Raw genomic sequence first — 18,147 nt, forward strand, 5'->3', positions numbered from 1 at the left:
ACTGTGGGCTATTATCCTGAACTGAATTCAATGCCCGGTGCTAGTCAATGACTACAATTAGGATTATTTACACCATGAGCAGAACTCCAGGGGACTCCATGGGATTGGTGTACATGGAGGCCTGCATCTGATAATAAATATGCAGCTAATCATGCACCTAATTAACCTAGCCTAGTCAATTAAAGCCATAGGAAATGTGGCAAGAAAAATAAATGCGCGTGTTACATGAGTGCACTGAAATGCTCCAGGTCAGGTCTCTTTCTCTGTCTCTCTCTCTCACACACACACACACACACACACACATTTTGGAAACTGTCAGGACAGGTTTGGATAAAATTCTAAGTCACTGCTACATCATCTGAAGCTCCATGCATCCACTCCAGGCGCTTATTGTTGAGGAAGGAAACTGACATGCTTGTGCGTGAAACCTCATCTCGACATTGTTGCCTCCAAACACACCGCGTCAAGTGTTAGACGTTTAAACACAAAACAAACATCCAGTTTGACATAAAACTGCCAGCGAAGATAGCTTTTAAACCGTGCCACGACGGACACCAGCGACACGAAAGAGGGCTGCTGTCAGCAAACAAGGCAGGCACGCTAATGCTAGTGTAATATTTCGCATAATGGAAGTTGTATACCGTAGCGGTAGTGGGCATGACGTGTCGCGCGCAAAAAAAAGGGGTGGAAAAATGAAAAAAGGCAGCAAGTGCACTAAAGCATATGGCCAAAGAAATAAATGCGACGCTCCGTCACAACATACCTTCATAATTCCAGCTCCCCCCGTCGACGCGTTGCCTTGCGGCTCTAATATGGTTATTAAAAGCGCTATCAGTACTGGAGAAAGGAGCCTGGAGCTGGAGCCTGCGGAATCCTGCTGTAGTATGTATATGAGGGACGCGGCTTAGCTTACGGATCCATAGCACTGCACTGCTGCTGATGTTGAGGATGGATGGGCTTGTGAGAGAAGGAGAGAGCAGCGCAGCATTACAGCGCGGTGGCCATGCCTTTGGCTAAAACAGCACCCGGTCCAAATGATGACACCGTGATCAGTGCCGCTCTGTGAGTCCCGGGTTCGGCGATAAGGAAGCGGTGATAAGCCAGAGAGGCGAGCGGAGCCCGGATGGGGAGGGAATGCCGTGTGAAACACTGCGATTAGGACCGCCTATTGGGGGAAACGATTGGACAAGGAGCCTGCCTTTGCGACTGAAGACGACTGCTCACCTAAATACTTCAGTCACACAGCACTGTTATATTGTATACAGTCTGGGATTTGATCTCACCGACAACAGGCTGAATATCATGCATAGGGTCTTGATCGTCTTGATTGTGAAATGCACATGTTTGCATGTTGTTGTTTGTATTTACTTTAGTACGTGTCTTTTTGTCATGCCGGGTTAATCAAATCGAAACGCTTACAAATTGTTAAGTAAAATGTGATGCACTATTTCAGTTGGTTTTCTTCATACAGCTTGTGTTCAGATCGTGTTACAGGCTACAGAAATGTAAAGGGTGTCACTTAGTCTAAAACTGACAGCTATCAGCCTAATCACATTTGGAACTGTATTATTATTTATTTATTTATTTATTTAAGCAAATAATATACTTCTACTAAATATGATTATTCTAAATGTGAAACATGATATTAGTTAAGTGAGATTTGATAGGTGCACACAACACGGCCTTCCTTTGCACTGTTGATAAAACACTTCATCTCCATCTCAGCAGCATAATAAGGCACTAAATGGTGTAACAAATATTTTTGTACAGATTACTATTGTAGTGATGAGTGCGGTATGCGGTTTTGGGACGTAGCCATGGTGACAGGTAGGCATGGTAGCCTGTTCTCTCTACTGCAATGCTCTGCTGCCCCTGTAGCTCAGTGCTGACATCAGCAAATGCGCTCACTGTTTACGCTCTTCCATGACGTACTGCCCCTAAAGCTACGCGCAGTATCGCCCCCACTTCCGGTTCAAACCAACGGTCATTTAACGGGCTCGGGAAAGCGCTGGGACACTGCAGAAGGATGTAGTGTGTGGTTTCGAAGTCAGGACGTGTAGCGCTTAGGGCTACTGCGCGAGCGCGTTCTCCGCGTGCGCTGTCGCCTTACCATGGAAACAGAAGTATCCTGGATACCGTGGCTAAGGAGTTGTTACCCGGAAACAACACCCTGCGCGAGACGTCATTTTTTGGGGGGGTGGGGGCACGCTGACCATCGTAACACGATGCACCTCTCGGTGGGGTCGAAAGTCTCACCTTTTATTTATTTATTTATTTATTATTATTATTATTATTATTATTATTATTATTATTATTATTATTATTATTATTAAAACTACTACTAATAATACGAATACTAATAAACCAGTAATAGTAATAAAAGTAATAGTAATAATAATAATAATAATAATAATAGGTTCATTTGATTACTTTTAATATTTTGATATACTTAGTGTGAACAAAGCTAAAGTGTGAACATGTGTGCCATATGTGAACATGATATCACAACATACACTACATAGTAAACACTAATGAATGAGAGTAGACATGCGGCAAAACGCACGTGTGTGTGTGTGTGCCGGCAGTTTCTTAATCTCTCTGTGTGTGTGTTTGTGTGTGTGTGCCGGCAGTTTCTTAATTCTTAATCTCTAACAGGTTAACTGAAGAACTAAAGAGCAAAATGTTTTCCTTATTCGTGTGTGTGTGTGTGTCTGTGTCTGTGTCTGTGTGTGTGTGTGTGTTGCAGCCAGGAGAGTGGATCGGTAATTAAACAAAACCAAAATTGCTGGCTGCTATTAACAACCATGCTCATATATGTCAATAGTGACACGTGACCATGTACACATTAAAATCTAGAGAGGAATCAAATTTAAGATGTATTTTCTCAGAGACTAATCAAATGTATCACTGCGATTTGGATGGCACTATATTTTTTTATAATATGAAACATTCAGTGTGGTTTTCATCTTTTATCTGAAACCACTGAGTTGTCACCTGTCACACATGCGTTAAAAAATCTTGACACTGCATACTATCAGAGAAGAGAGAGAGGGAGTGTGTGTGTGATGACAGCAGAATACAATGGGAGATTAACAGTGCATCTATCATTCTAAAAACACAACCCAAATTATCTTACAATAGACACACCCACCTGTCTGACTAGCAATATATTGTGATGTCATATTATAAGGGAAGAAAAAAATGCCATAATGTACAACTAGAGGGCAGTATATATTCACCAGTCTGGCACCACAAAGCGGCATAAAAATAAACATTTCTAAAATAAAGCTATCATTTCAGTGTTTTTGTCCTTTAACAAATAATCCAAAGTATATAAAAGATGAAATCTGTAAATAAAAGCTGTCCTTAAACTAATCATTGTCACTATCTTATAATTAGGACAGGATACAGTTCCAGCACACAGCTAAGGGCGAAATGCTCAATGGCTCATTAATTGTTCTCTGGTTGTCCTGGTACTGAAACACATAATGGCTGAAACAAACACTACATAATATAACTATGATGAATCCAGTGTAAATTAGCTGACAAATATAATCAGAAAATGAATGTGATGCATATTATAAGAACCACAGTTTATGCATAAACTACACCGATCAGGCATAACATTATGAGCACTGAGAGGTGGAGTGAATAACATTGATTATCTCCTCATCATGGCACCTGTTAGTGGGTGGGAAATATTAGGCAGCAAGTGAAAATTTTGTCCTCAAAGTTGATGTGTTAGAAGCAGGAAAAATGGGCAAGTGTAAGAATTTGAGCGAGTTTGACAAAGGGCCAAATTGTGATGGCTAGACGACTGGATCAGAGCATCTCCAAAATTGCAGCTCTTGTGGGGTGTTTCTGGTCTGCAGTGATCAGTATCTATCAAAAGTATCCTGTAAGTTGCAAGGTCCAATCCCACAAAAGAGCTGTTGTAGCACAAATTGCTGAAAAAGTAAATGCTAGCTATGTGTGTACTGTGTCATCACAGCTTGCTGTGTATGGGGCTGTGTAGCTGCAGACCAGTCAGATTGCCCATTCTGACTCCTGCCCACTACCAAAAGTGTATGCAATGGGTAGACATATAAGGGGGACCTTCAAAATATTAGTTATGTGGTTTTAATGGTATGTCTGATGCGTGCATAATATCACTTGCATTTAGAACATTTGGAGTAGGGGCTTGGGTGCACCATGGTGATCTCTTCACCTAAACACACTTACTAAACCTAGTGATAACTGATCAGCAGCAAGATGACCAGTCTGTGCGGGACTGTAAACCTGCATATATCCTGTTATATTATCTTTGGAAAGGATGGTCTCATATTTATCTGATGCTTGAGTAGACACTTACATCAACAGAAAATCTGTCCAGGGTTAAGTAGGGATTACAGTGACACAATATGCAAATTGTCCTCATGTCAGTGACAGGTCAGATGGAAATGCTAGTTACTTTTGTAAGTGCAGTTCTCTAAACCTCAGTTTATGCATGATGAGGTCCATCAGCAAAGTTAGATAATGCAGTATGGTGCACTATTTGAATATTTGCAATAAATTTTGCTGTCATACAGAAATCATTTAATAAAAACTTCCTTCCATCCATTTTCTGCACCACTTATTCTACACAGGAGCTGCAGGGAGCCTGGAGCCTGGATTGGGTGCCAAATCTTCACAGGGCACAATCCCGCACACACTCACTCACACACTACAGACAATTTAAAGATGTCAATAAGCCTACAATGCGTGTCTTTGGATTGGGGAGGAAACCAGAGTACAAGAAGAATTGAGCGGGTCCAGAGTTGTAGCTTCACAGTTCAGTGGTGGGGGAACTGTTGTTCATAGACCTGAGACACGAGAACCCAATGACCTGATGAAGATACTGTCCAAAAGGCAATGCTTTCATCTGTAAATACCCCATTACCAGCCTCTGTCCTTTACTAATGGGGTGGTCACGGCCGAGGGCAGAGTAAAGAAGCACTCAGATGCCTACCAGGAGTCTCAGGTTTTCTCAACATACAATTGTGCAAGACATAAAAGCATGAAAGGCAACTTTATATTACTATTCAGTCTTGAAAGAAAACCTGAAAGAAAACAAAAACCTATTATGAGGGAACTGCAGTGTATTCCAAAAGGAATATTTGAAGCTTTGAAGACACTGCAAAACATGTTTAAGTCTTAAATGATGTTCAGTTTGCTGAGAGCTTTAACCTTAACACGGATAAAGTCCAGATTCTTCAGCAGATGTGGTCCACATTGACACTTCTGATTGCTCTAGCCTCAATTAACTATCAATATCAAATGCAACCCACCTGGAGAAATTTTATCCCCCAACCCACACCCCCCCACATTATTATATAACCAGCAAGTGAGTAAATTAGGAAATGGATAACTGTGCTGGGGTCGATAGAATAGTAAGTAAGTAAATGATTAATAGAGCAGCTATTTTTGTATACAGTTATATTTAGCACATTAATAGCTTTTGACAGGGGATTCCACAGCAATTTCCCCTTTTCCCAATGTCAAAAGATATTTCCCTAAAGTGATGTAAAAAAAATTTACTGTAGATTTTTTTACAATAATTTACTGGATACCTGGTTTGCCAGTAAAGTCCTGTAAAATCTACAGCAAACAAATGAAATACTATAATATATTACATGGTATAAACAAACACATAATCGAATACATTTGCTCATTAGGGTGATGTAGGATACAACAACTACCTCACACTGATTCAGTGCAATCTTTTTGTGCTGTTGTACTCATCACTATGAGTAGATGAATCAGCATGCATTAATTATAGTGGCTACATGTTTGACAGACCAGAAGGTCAAGTGTCCAATCCACCACCACCAAGCAGCAAGAGTCAGCTCAGCTCAGTAGTATGTTGCTTTTATTAGAAATATGATGGACAATGTGTTATTTTATGATGTCAAAATATTATGATTCACACTGGGTTACACTTGTTTGTAAATTTTACAACACTCAACTGTTGTCTGTTTCCTTCTCTCTTTCATTGCTAGTGAACCAGTATGGGGACATATTCATGAAAACTCCAGTAAGTCGCTCTAGTGAAGAGAATGTCCAAAATGCCTTAAATATAAATGTAAATATATATATATTTTTTACACTGGACTACGTACACATAGTTCCTCAGCCTTCCTCATACCATACAACTAAACAGTTTACTTATTAAGATACATGACTTCCTTATAACATCAGTTGTACTGTTTGAGACAGTGCATCACTGAACTAGATTTCTAGGTGCATTCTGGGCTGGTTTACAGTGAACTGGGAGGGTTTCAAAGCTTGAGAGAGTCAATCCAATCTGGCAACCCTCGTGTCGACGCTCCATATATTCATCTGCTCCGAATCCCTCCCTTTAATAAGTTTACAGGCTGTGGTTTGCTCTAAACCACCTGTTTTGCTTTAATCCCGAACTGGAGGCTTAAGATGCGGGAATAAACAGAGAAAGACAGGGTGATGTCCTGCTCTGTTGAACATCGGCGGCTTCATTCTTCATCAGCCACAAACTTGCGCTTTTCTCCTGCCGGTTATAAGGGACGCGTTTAAACCTCTGGGATTTGCGCGTTAATTTATCCGACTTCACTGAATCAATGCGCAAAGAAAAGCGTTTTAAAAAGCCAAATCAGGATTCTAGCTATATAAAAGAAGTGCATTTTTCCTCCCCTCGAGTACATAAATGGGACTGAGAGGAGACTGATGCTGAGCATCATGCACTGCGTTCCGATGAGGTGAATGGGAGCAAATCCGACATGAATGAGGAGAACCGGAAAAGTAAGTCTACAACATTCCCTTCACTCTCAGTTATCTATTCATTGGAATGGAGTTCAATTACACTCGTTTCCCCTTTGTTTGGGAAATGCTATACGCAAATGTGGCTTTGCGCCGTTTGTGAAAGAAACAACTCGACTAATTATAGAAGCAGAAATATTCACCACAGTAGCTGTAATGAGAGATGAAGGTTATGCGCCGCGAGCTGTGCCGGATGTTATGAACCCATTTCCTGCATTGCTTTTGCCAGATGTTGCTCTGCCACATTTAATGTGACAGATTTAAAGAATATATTTAAAAGTCTGCAGATTGTTTACATACAATCTCAAAATGTGTTAAAGAAGTACAAGGTTTAATTATCCTAAGTTCTCTATTACATTATACACTGATCAGGCATAACATTATGAGCAGTGCCAGGTAAAGTGAATTGCACTGGTTATCTCCCCATCATGGCACCTGTTAGTGGGTGGGATATATTAGGCAGCAAGTCAACATTTTGTCCTCAAACTTGATGTGTTAGAAGCAGGAAAAATGGGCAAGCGTAAGGATGTAAGTGAGTTTGACAAGGGCCAAATTGTGATGGCTAGACAACTGGATCAGAGCATCTCCAAAACTGCAGCTCTTGTGGGGTGTTCCCGGTCTGCAGTGGTCAGTATCTGTCAAAGTGGTCCAAGGAAAGAACGCCGGCGACAGGGTCATGGATGGACAAGGCTCATTGATGCACATGGGGACCGTGTGGAACAATCCAACAGACGAGTTACTGTTGCTCAAACTGCTGAAGAAGTTAATGCTGGTTCTGGTGTCAGAATACACAGTGCATGACAGGTCAGGGCTGTTTTGGCAGCAAAAGGGAATTAACACAACATTAGGCAGGTGGTCATAATGTTTTGCCTGATTGGTGTATGTAAATGATGTAATTAGAGTGACGTCCACATGCAAATGCACATTAATTCATTATAGTTTTAATGTTGTCTTTTAAAATGTGTATTTTACTTTCACTAAGTCTAAAAGAAGTCGCAATTCATTTTTGATTAATTCACCAGTACAGTTTTGGATAAAATTCTTAGTCTAAGTGCCAGCCAGGGTTTAAGCAATACCAGAATCCTCTTAGTAATATGTTGGATCTCTGGGTTTGTGAGTTGTGTCATGTTCACACACAAGATTTTTATTGTTTCAATTTGCAACCCAGACATTTATAGCATAAAATAAATATGTGAATCAAAAATATGTTTCAGATTTGGTTGGTTGTCACCAGTCCAGCATTTCCAGAGAGTGAGACTAAAACACAATATTGGATCAGGGCCGATTTGGTGTATTTGGTGATTATTGGCATCATGTAATATGCATTCTGTTAGCACTGCTTCTTTTACATGGTACTTATTATCACAGTCATTTAAATAATGCAGTTTCTTCTGAAATCACAATACCATGAAATCTACATTACTGTTGACCTTTCAGTCAATGAACGCAAATAGAACCTTATCTCAGATCTAAAGGAAAATGAATTATAACAAACAGTTTAAACTTGTAACATTTAATAAAAGATGATTAAGCTTGTACATGTGGTGCATTGAATAATAAGTTATTGTTAAAAGTCATAGAAGAAGACAGATACATGCTGATTTTGCATGTCATCGTTAAAGCTTGATTATGATTTAAAAGATTCTTGTATTCTTTTGGTTATGATGTAAAAGATTCTTTGTATTTTACAATCTCAATGAGAGTGTTAGTAAAAGGTTTATATTCTCATCACAACCACGTAGACAAGCTCAGATGTCTTTTTTCTCTGCACCCTCTTGTTCTTCTCTGAACCGACTGGGTTCATCGTTATACAGACCTGATCTGTCTTTATTGTATGCTGCTGTTATTCTTTTATCAGGGATACAGTGGCAATAATGACTAAAAATTTGTAGACTTCAGTTAAAGGATTCTGCTTGAGCAACTTCAAACCAGATCTTTATTTCACCTTGATGGGCTAATTAAAAAAAAAAACTATGCCTTCTGCATAATTTCTGTTTCAAGTCTTTATGGAAATAAGGAAGTGAAACTCAGCAATCCGTGCAGTTCTCTCTCTTTTCTGTTATGTGGTAACTGGACTGTTGTTTAGCCAACAGCTATTCAAATGAGTCCACAGGTACTAGAGCGCTAAAAAACCTCTGTCCCAGAATCCCTTTCGTTCACACTCACTGTGTCCTTGCGTGGAAGTAGGTCACATCTGTCACAGTGTGGCTCAGCTCACCTATTGTAGAAATCTCATCTCCTCACCACAGGCAGTGGCTGATTAGCAAAGCTTGGCTTTCAGGCTCCTTACAATCACTGCTGATTTTTCAGTCTGAAAAAAAAAAATAAAATAAATCACAGCCGACTTCCTTATGAACACAGTACAGGTTAGAATGTGTAAATTTGTATTAATCAAACTATTTAAACATTAATCCTATTAAACAAGTGTGTATTTATATAGTGAAAATTTTTATTCCTGGACTTGGAAAACCTTACATTATTTGAGAATGTAGATTGGAATATGATACATTTAGTATAATATTGCCCTATTTAGTTAACATCACTTTTTAGATGTATTAAATTGTATTTAAATATATATTTGTAGTTGTTGAGTTTTAAATTGGGAAATAAAAAACATTGTATAAGAAACATCAAAATTGGTCTTTAATATTATTTATTTAAAAAAATATATAATTAAAAAAAATTAATTATAAAAAAAACAATAATACTGAAAGTGCAGTGCACCAGTTGTGTAAAAGGTACACCTGTAGGTAAAACATAAATGTGTCGCAGTTTTGCACATTTTGACCATGAATTTAAGTGCGTATTCTTACATGATATTTCCTGAGCAGTTTAAGTCCAGCACCACTCTCGGGTGTACTGGATCTAGTACGGCTATTTAATAGGGTGTACTAGGGTGTACTGCTATTTAATAAGACACCAAATAAATGGTGGAAGCCATATTATTGAAATATGCAATGATTTGTGTGATAATTACAAATACAGCAATATGCCTGCAATATATACGTTTTTTTTTATGTATGAGATTTTTCTCGTTCATATTGTAGACTTTTTATTTGTATATTATTATAGAAAAACTGTCTACTGCTTATAACATTAGACAGCAAAAAAAAGTATGTCCTTTCTCAGTCCACATACTGATTTTGGGCTTAAATGAAAGTGCTTTTGTTAAAAGACAGTGGTCTAGCCACTGTTGCAAAAACCACTTCTAATGAAGAAAAACGTTCTGACTTTAACTTTTTCGTTGTTAATATTGTATAATGAAGTTTTTTTGTAAAGCTTTATTTGCTTATGTTGTCAGGTAATTAATTCCATTTGCTACTCACTGGGTTGATTATATGTCAGTGGTAATTTTTTTGTTCGTGAGGACTAATCAGCCTGTTATGACAGAGTTAAACCTCTCCACTCCACACTGTGCTCTCTTCAGGTAATGGGTACTCCAAAGAGGCAGAGGAAGGTGGTGGAGAAGAGGAGGAGGAGGAAGAAGAGGGTGGAGGAGAGGGGGGTGAGAGAGAAGAGGATGAGGAGGATGATTGGGAAGACGGTGGAAGGCCGAGGATAAATCGCACAGACACACTCAACTCTAACACCAGCTCAACAGGGACACAGAGGAAGAAGAGCCAGCATGGCAAGAAGCAGGTGCAGGGCTCCAACCAGGTGCAGCGAGCGCCAAGAGCTCTTTTTTGTCTTAAGCTCAACAACCCCATTCGCAGGGCTGCACTGTCGATAGTCGAGTGGAAGTATCCTTCATTATGAGTGTGCAATTATAGTGGAAAGTGCTTTGTATTTTAGCACTTATTTGATATACACTGTCTTTAAAACAAATATGTTTAGATTTGCCATGTGCTGAAATTTTTATGGGTCATTTTCACCTGAAAGGTGAAAACGGGCTGGAATGATAAGTACAGGTCCATTCAACTAGCTAACTATCTAACTAAGCTGTTTCATTTAGTCATCTTAACACATATAATTAACATAATCTACTTATAACTAAAATGAAGATTAAAGAATGGTATGTATTTATAAGAGTAAAAATTTTTTTACATTTACCGAGCACTTTATTAGGAACACTATATACATTCTCAAAACAGCCTCTTTACAGCAGATTCTTTACAGCATGGATTCCATAAGATGCTGAATACATTCCTTTAATATTCAGGTCATCATGTTTACATGATTACGTCGCAGATTTCTCAGGTGCTCATTCATGGCTTTGTTTTAACGCAACCCCAAAGCTGTTCTACTGGCTTCAGATCTGGTGACTGGAATGAACACAGAAGAACACTGAACTCATTGTCATGCTTATGAAATAAGTTTGACATTAGCTTTGTGACATGGTGCATTATCAGGATGCAATTAGTCATAAGAAGATACATAAATTATAGCCATGAATGGCCAAACTGTGGCATTCAAGTGATGATTGATTGGTATTAACAGGATCAAAGTGTGGCAAGAAAACATTCCCAACACCATTGCATCATCTCCACGAGCCTGGGCAGTCCACACAAGGCAGGTTGGGTCCATAGATTCATTCTGTTTGAGCTAAATTCTGAGTTAACTCAGAGACTGTACATAATAATAATAAAGCAATTATAGAAATTTTCAAACCATCCCTTCTGGCACCAACCATCATGCTGTGGTCAAAATCACCGAGGTCACATATTGTGAACATTGCACTAATTTTGTGCATTGCGCTGCTGCCACACTATTGCTGCATAAATGCGGTGTACAGATATTCCTAATAAAGTGCTCTGTGACCGTATGCCTGGACCCTTTAAAAGGTTTTGGGACTTCATGGGTCTATACTTAATCCTGGTTTTGGTTTCAGTGCAATTCATGATTATACATATATAATTTTCTTCATTTCAAGAAACATGTCCCTAATACAGCATCGTTTAACCACAATTTGTGGTTTATTAAGAATAAATGCCTGATCTCTTTTATTAAGAATTTAGAAACAGTTTGAAAATGCCAATATGCATTTTTTTCCAGCCCCAAAACAGAGTATGTTACAATTGATTCTGTGTGAATGCTGTTTTAGTATCTAGAAACTATCCAGAAAGTGATCTCTGCCTGGTGGTCCAGGTTTGATTCACTAGAGTGTGGACCTCATCATGTACAAAATCATTCATGGGGCTGGGCTTTAAACGATGTGGTTGGTTGAACTTCACACACAAGTTCTGAATAAAATGGCAGACACACAAATGACTGAAATCCTTCCTGAGATGTGAAATGAAAAAGGCAAACAAATGCAAATGCAAAGTCATAAAAATATTAACAACCCTTTTGACTAAAAGGTTTCACCTTCAGAACTGTTTATTACCATTTATTAGTGTCAGGCTAAAACAACCCACTTTAACATAAAACATTAATTATCTTTTTTTTATGTTATAAAACATTATTATTATATAAATAAATATCAGTCTAGGATTTTGAAAAAAAATTGTGGATGTGAGGTTCTTGCGTATGAATTTAATCATTCAAGACCTCTAGGAAACCCTAAAGCTGTGATGGTGTCTCTTATCTCTTAAGATTTTTCTGGTATCTATTAATAAAACTAGGAATTAATTAGGTGTCTGCTTTTATTTTTGAACATTTTGCATTTTTGAAATAATCTAAAGATATTTCAGTGTCCATCACAATCAATAATCCACTGCTTCCTTGACTCAGGTGTTCAGACCTTTTGATATCTTTATTCTCCTAGCCATTTTTGCTAACTGTGTGGCTCTGGGAGTATCCAAGCCTTTTCCTGAGGATGACTCCAATGCTACTAATCATGACCTGGTGAGTAGTAATGATCCCAGATGATTCCAGAGAAATGAATGAGGCAATTGAAGCTTATAGTTTTTGAAAATGGATGAGGATCACGGTAGAGAAATGTACTGGTGTTTCTGCCTTGTGGTGTGAAAGACTGTTTGTATTTTAAGTGAACAACACTGAGGAAATAGATGGTTTTTAACATGCCATTTTCAGACTTAATATAGAATCATTGTTAATAAATATGCAAATAGACATACTTTGTACTTTAATTGTAAAATATAACATCTTAGCACTACAAGCATTTTCAAAGGCAATTTGATCAGTCAACAGTTCTTATTTGCTGGGAAAAGAAAAAAGATAGATAGATAGATAGATAGATAGATAGATAGATAGATAGATAGATAGATAGATAGATAGATAGATAGATAGATAGATAGATAGATAGATTAAATTAAAGAGACTAGTTCGCAGAATAGACAAATGCTGTAATCTACTACAAACTAAATTTGTAGAATAACTGCATAAAAGGTAGTTCAGAGTTTCAGAGAGCATGAAGTCATCCATCACACAGTCTAGCAGCTCATTTTGGACAGTTGTAGATATACATTTGTTCAACTGTGTTCAATTAGGTATGTGTGTTTCCTGTGGCCATTGTTACAGTTTGCAAGACACACATAGATTAGGTAATATCATTAACTGGGGGTGCCAGGTAATTGTTCTAGTCCAACTAAACTCCTCAAAAGACCTAAAACTAACTAACATTTCAGACACTTGAAAAGTAAGCATATTTATCTTCTTTTTTTCTAAGCCATTGCATGGGAAACAAGGTCACTGCGGTGCACACACATTTCTGATGTACAGACATTATCTACTCCACAATCCTCCTTTCCCTCTTCTAATCTTTGCAATATACCTTCTTATAGTATTGATTCTACATATCCTAGACACACTGTTTGCACTCACTATACACTTTGTGGAAAGTGTTCCAGATTTAAATCTGATTACTTTCTGTGAAAGGCTTTGGCAGCCACACAGTATTTCTATTTAAACGAGTCCAACACTGCAATGCTGGCAACACAGGCTTTAGCTATCTTGTCCATTGCTCTTCCTCTTCCACTGAAAATGTTCATAGAGAGTGAGCATGGTGCAGTGTGATTGCTGCCCCAGTTGGCTGCTATTAGAACTTGTTATAATGTTTAACCACTGTATAGAGCTAAACAATGCAGAGAGCATGCTGTTCAAAATTACACAACATCTAAACATGGCCAAATAAAGGTATATTGGATTGTATCTTTTAAATAGATATTTTACATCACTGGTTACTCATTAATTCATTTTCATTTACATATTATTTGCATACTGAAGAGATCATTAGAATTTGATTAGTATGAGGACAAACAGTCGATGTGTCTGTATATGGTGTATACAATGTAATATATGGCCAAGAGTCTGGTGGACACCTAACCATCACACCTGTATGTGCTTGTTGAACATTCCATTTTAAAATCATTAGTACTAACATAGAGTTAATCCCCCAGTTGCTGCTATAACAGGCTTTCCACTAGATTTTGAAGTGTGGCTATGGGACTTTGAGCCCATTGAGCTATAAGAGCATTAGTGAGGTTGGGCACTGATGTTGCATGAAGTGGCCTGGTGCACAGCATGTGTTTCAGTTCATCCCAAAGGTGTTCAGTGGGGTTAAGGACAGGACTCTGTGCAGGACACTCAAGTTCTTCCCCTCCAGCCTTGGCAAACTATGTCTACATGGGCTCACTTTGAACTCATTACCATGATAAACCAGGTTTGTGCTTACTTCAACATTCCTGGTATTTGGCAGACACCTTTATCCAGTGCAGTTTTATATCATTTTATAGAACTGAGCAATTGAGGGTTGAGGGCCTTTCTCAAGGGTCCAGCAGTGGCAACTTTCAGTGGCCCTGGGATTCAAATGCACAACCTTCCTATCAGTAGTTCAACACCTTAACCACTCTCTCCTAAAAGCGCTTGACATTTTTATTTTCCATGAAGTGGATCTTAATGCTACAGCATACAAAATAATCTTTCTATATAACTGTGTGATATAAGTTTAGTGAAGGCCCACATATGGACATGGCATTAGTTTTGACCATATAGTGTACATTGTGTCAAACGTGTGTGTAAGTTTAGGATTCTTGTGACTCAGGGTTCCCTATAACAGTGTGCAGTTATCGAGCAGTTAATCCCCTTAACAAGGTGTAGATCTGATAGGTGAAATAAATTTGCAGTTACTTAATTATCTCACATGTCATGTGTTATTTGTTACTCCACCATCATCATGTTCTGGTGAATCATACTGTGAAACCACAGAGTTTATTTTTCTTGGTTTACCACTTTCTATATAAAGCACACATGCTGGTGAGGGGATGCCAAAAAACTGTTCAGTCTCACTAGCGAATCCCAGGATTTAATAACACCAAAACAACAGTTTAATCTCTGCCCTGTCAACCTTTTGTGCTTTTACATTTCTGGAAACCTCCATCATTATTTAACAGTAATGGATTAGCTTGTTCATATTTGTGGTTACAGTTTGCAGAGATGGAGAAGTGAATTTCCTGTCAGCTGAATATTTGAAATCCTGTGTAGCCAAGACTCTTAGCACATGTGGCCAATCCACCTTTCCCCATGTGGACTGTAATCTCTTTGAGTGCTTCAATTTATATTTATATCCAATAAAAATAAGCAAATTTAATCCCCCCTTCCCGCATGATCAACATGCTGTCTTGGTGCTTTGGTCCTTTATATTCATGACCGTTGTTCTTGTTCTTTAGCCGTGATGTCTTAGTGGGGGTCTTAAAGGAACAGAGGATCCCATCTGAGGATTAAGAAGTCTGCATCAGCTAAATGAATTGTGTGCTTTGTATAGAGTGTTTCATGTACTAGATCCAGAACGTGGTGCGTGCACTTTCACCCTTTGAAAGGTCATTACATAGCAAAAGGATGAACAGATCAAAAAGGGTCCTGAGTCAACACTATTCCACTAAGTGGAGATTTGAGTACATTTAGCTTCTTTTTAAAGCTACACTGGTACAGAAGTTATTTCAATCCCATGTTTATCTTTTATGAGAATTGAGCTTAATGGGGCATCTATGAGGGCAACTCTCAGAGCTGTATGAGTGCCATTTATGCAGGGGAGCATGCATGGCATCCCATTAATGCATAGACGCTTAGTGAACCAAGCAGTTGTTTGCTAAGAGGGGTTACCAAAGGGCTTGTGAGAGAAAACCAGAGGGAAAGAGAGAGACAGAAAAGCCTAATAAGGTTGCACATCATCACACTGCTGGAGACTGACCCTTCGGGCATAGCCTTCTGCCAGTCCCATTGGAGCGGCAGTATCTGGAGTGGTGAAGCAGTGCAATTTGCATGCAAATGAAGCAAACCAAAGTGCCCTGAACATTGACACTTAAATATATTCATGTACTCCAAAGAGAAGAAACTGGAATGCTGGAAATGCATGTCAGAAAGTCAGATGTTCATGACTGTAATAACACAGACGCTACGAAAAAAATTCTCAGACTAAGCGAAATAGATAAAAGTAATTGTTTTCGGTTTGCTTCTGATGTTGCTGATGAACGTCTTCGCACTGTTTGCACTTAAAGCATGATCAGGTTCCCAAGTCAGAGGATATATTTTGCCTAGATGTCTGTATTGAGGCTTGGATTTACTAAATGTCTCTGTGTGTAAAAACACATTAAAACTTTATAACATGCACAAACAAAAATGAGCAATTTCATGAATTACAGAGTCTAGGGAGGATTGCATTCCTCAAATAAGCAAAATAGCATTATGTAGTTTTCTACATACAGGTCCAAAATACAGGGTTGTGTATAAAGAAAGTCTGATTTATTAAACCAGAACTCTGAAAAGTAATTGCTGGCTTAATTTAATATGACCAGTTGGCAAGTATTAAATTTGCCAAAGCCTTTAGCATTTGAATCTAGTAGACTTTACTAAATATTTACTTAAATGAATAATGACACACACAAAAGCATAATTTATTGCTCTTAAGTTAAAATTATCAAAATTATGACTTATTGTACTATAAGTTACTCTAGTATTTAAGACAGGATCCAGCTGGGGTTACTCAGGAGCATTTTAAATTTGCAAATCATGTGTATTTACTTTTTTTTAGAATGTAGAAATGTAGAAATGTTCTGATGGCATTTTGATAGTTTTTCATTTATTCATTCATTCAGCTTCAATAAGTGCTTATAAATGTAATGTGTCTATCCCACAAAAGCAGATATTCACCCGCTCCCTTCTCTACACTGAAAAACAAAACATAACAAAACAAAACTTATTTCTTATTAATTATTTGATTCTTATTTAGCTTAGACATTTCACTAATATTTTAAAATGATTAAATTATTGTATTATTTCCTATAATTAATGTTCTAAAGATAAATCTGAAAACCAGCAGTCCTGGAGCCTAAAGCATTCACCTACTACGTCATAATTTATTCAAACAGTGTTATAGATACACATCCACTTTTACACCTCAACCCTGGTGAAATCCCTCTATAGTTACTTCAGTCCTTATTAACCTTTAATTGACCTGGGTGGTTGGGGGCTGTCTCTGTGCCTGGCTAAATGAATACCGAGGCGCCATGTTGCTTGGGGTGGACTGCCTTGCTCAAGGGCAGAAGTGCATTGGTACAAAAAAAGCAACTTGAACCTAAGCACAACAACAGTAGCTCACCATCTAATTCCAAGCTTTCTGGAGAATGAGATGTTAACCTCAGTGGACTTTCTCTAGAAAAAACAAATCCACTGACGAAAAAAAAAAATAAAACATGTCCTAGTGGGAAAACAGATATAAGGCTAACACAAAACATGTCCTTGAAGGTCTTGTACCGTGCGTAATCGTTCTCTCACTGGATTCTCTTCGAAGCTATACATAAGGTACAGGACCCTCGTACTGGGGACAAAGAATTGGTTTTAGATGTGAGAGAGGGGCAAAGAACAATTCAGAGAGAGAGATGGTGTGTGGACGGGGTCAGGAGAGATTGTAACTGCCTGTTCGTTTGGCTGCTTTAAATGCTCTTGGCTCGGATAAGCAGCTTACTCTGCTTTCCTCTTTCCATCTCTTTTCCACATGACTCCATCACTCATTTTTGTCCCTATCTCTCTCTCTCTCTCTCTCTCTCTCTCTCCATCCCCCACTTTCTCTCTCCACCGCTGTGTAGATGCTTAAAGCCAGATTTCAGATGCCAGGTGCAGAAGGGGGAGGGATGTAGTTAATGAGTGTGTGTGTGTGAGAGAGAGTGTGTGTGTGTTTGTTTGTGTGTGCTGTTTCTCCTTGCACTGAGCCAACTCATCACTCTGATCCTTCTGCAATATTAATATCTCATAGTATTCTACTAGTTTTCATTTGTCCACTGCTATAAGATATGGTATATACATAATTCTATAGAGCTGTAGATTCATGGCTTTCAGGTTTTGCAGGAATAAACATTTTTGCAGGAGCCTCCTTGAATGTGATTCTGCTTCCTTATGTTGTCTCATGGAGTTTTACCTTGATGCTGCTTCTTATATGTAGAT

The 18,147-nt window shown here is 38.4% G+C and overlaps 2 protein-coding genes across 9 annotated transcripts in view; one reads left to right on the forward strand and one right to left on the reverse strand.

Annotated features, from left to right (window-relative positions):
- Positions 1 to 1,112, reverse strand: part of magixa (MAGI family member, X-linked a) — a 63,686-nt gene extending 62,574 nt beyond the window's left edge. The window contains exon 1 of one of the 2 annotated variants that reach the window (XM_058389208.1): positions 764 to 1,112. The gene's annotated coding sequence lies outside the window, so the exon portion shown is untranslated. The remainder of the gene's footprint in view (positions 1 to 763) is intronic. The other variant, XM_058389207.1, reaches the window with a different exon arrangement.
- A 5,219-nt stretch (positions 1,113 to 6,331) lies between these two features.
- The window catches only part of cacna1fb (calcium channel, voltage-dependent, L type, alpha 1F subunit), a 44,660-nt gene continuing 32,844 nt past the window's right edge, over positions 6,332 to 18,147 (forward strand). For all 7 annotated transcript variants that reach the window (XM_058390424.1, XM_058390425.1, XM_058390428.1 and 4 more), the window contains exons 1-3: positions 6,332 to 6,792; positions 10,238 to 10,550; positions 12,489 to 12,594. In XM_058390424.1, coding sequence (XP_058246407.1) covers positions 6,771 to 6,792; positions 10,238 to 10,550; positions 12,489 to 12,594 — 441 coding nt within the window. In that variant the 5' untranslated portion in view covers positions 6,332 to 6,770. The remainder of the gene's footprint in view (positions 6,793 to 10,237; positions 10,551 to 12,488; positions 12,595 to 18,147) is intronic.

Source organism: Hemibagrus wyckioides, linkage group LG05 (genome assembly GCF_019097595.1).
Source record: "Hemibagrus wyckioides isolate EC202008001 linkage group LG05, SWU_Hwy_1.0, whole genome shotgun sequence".
NCBI lineage: Eukaryota > Metazoa > Chordata > Actinopteri > Siluriformes > Bagridae > Hemibagrus > Hemibagrus wyckioides.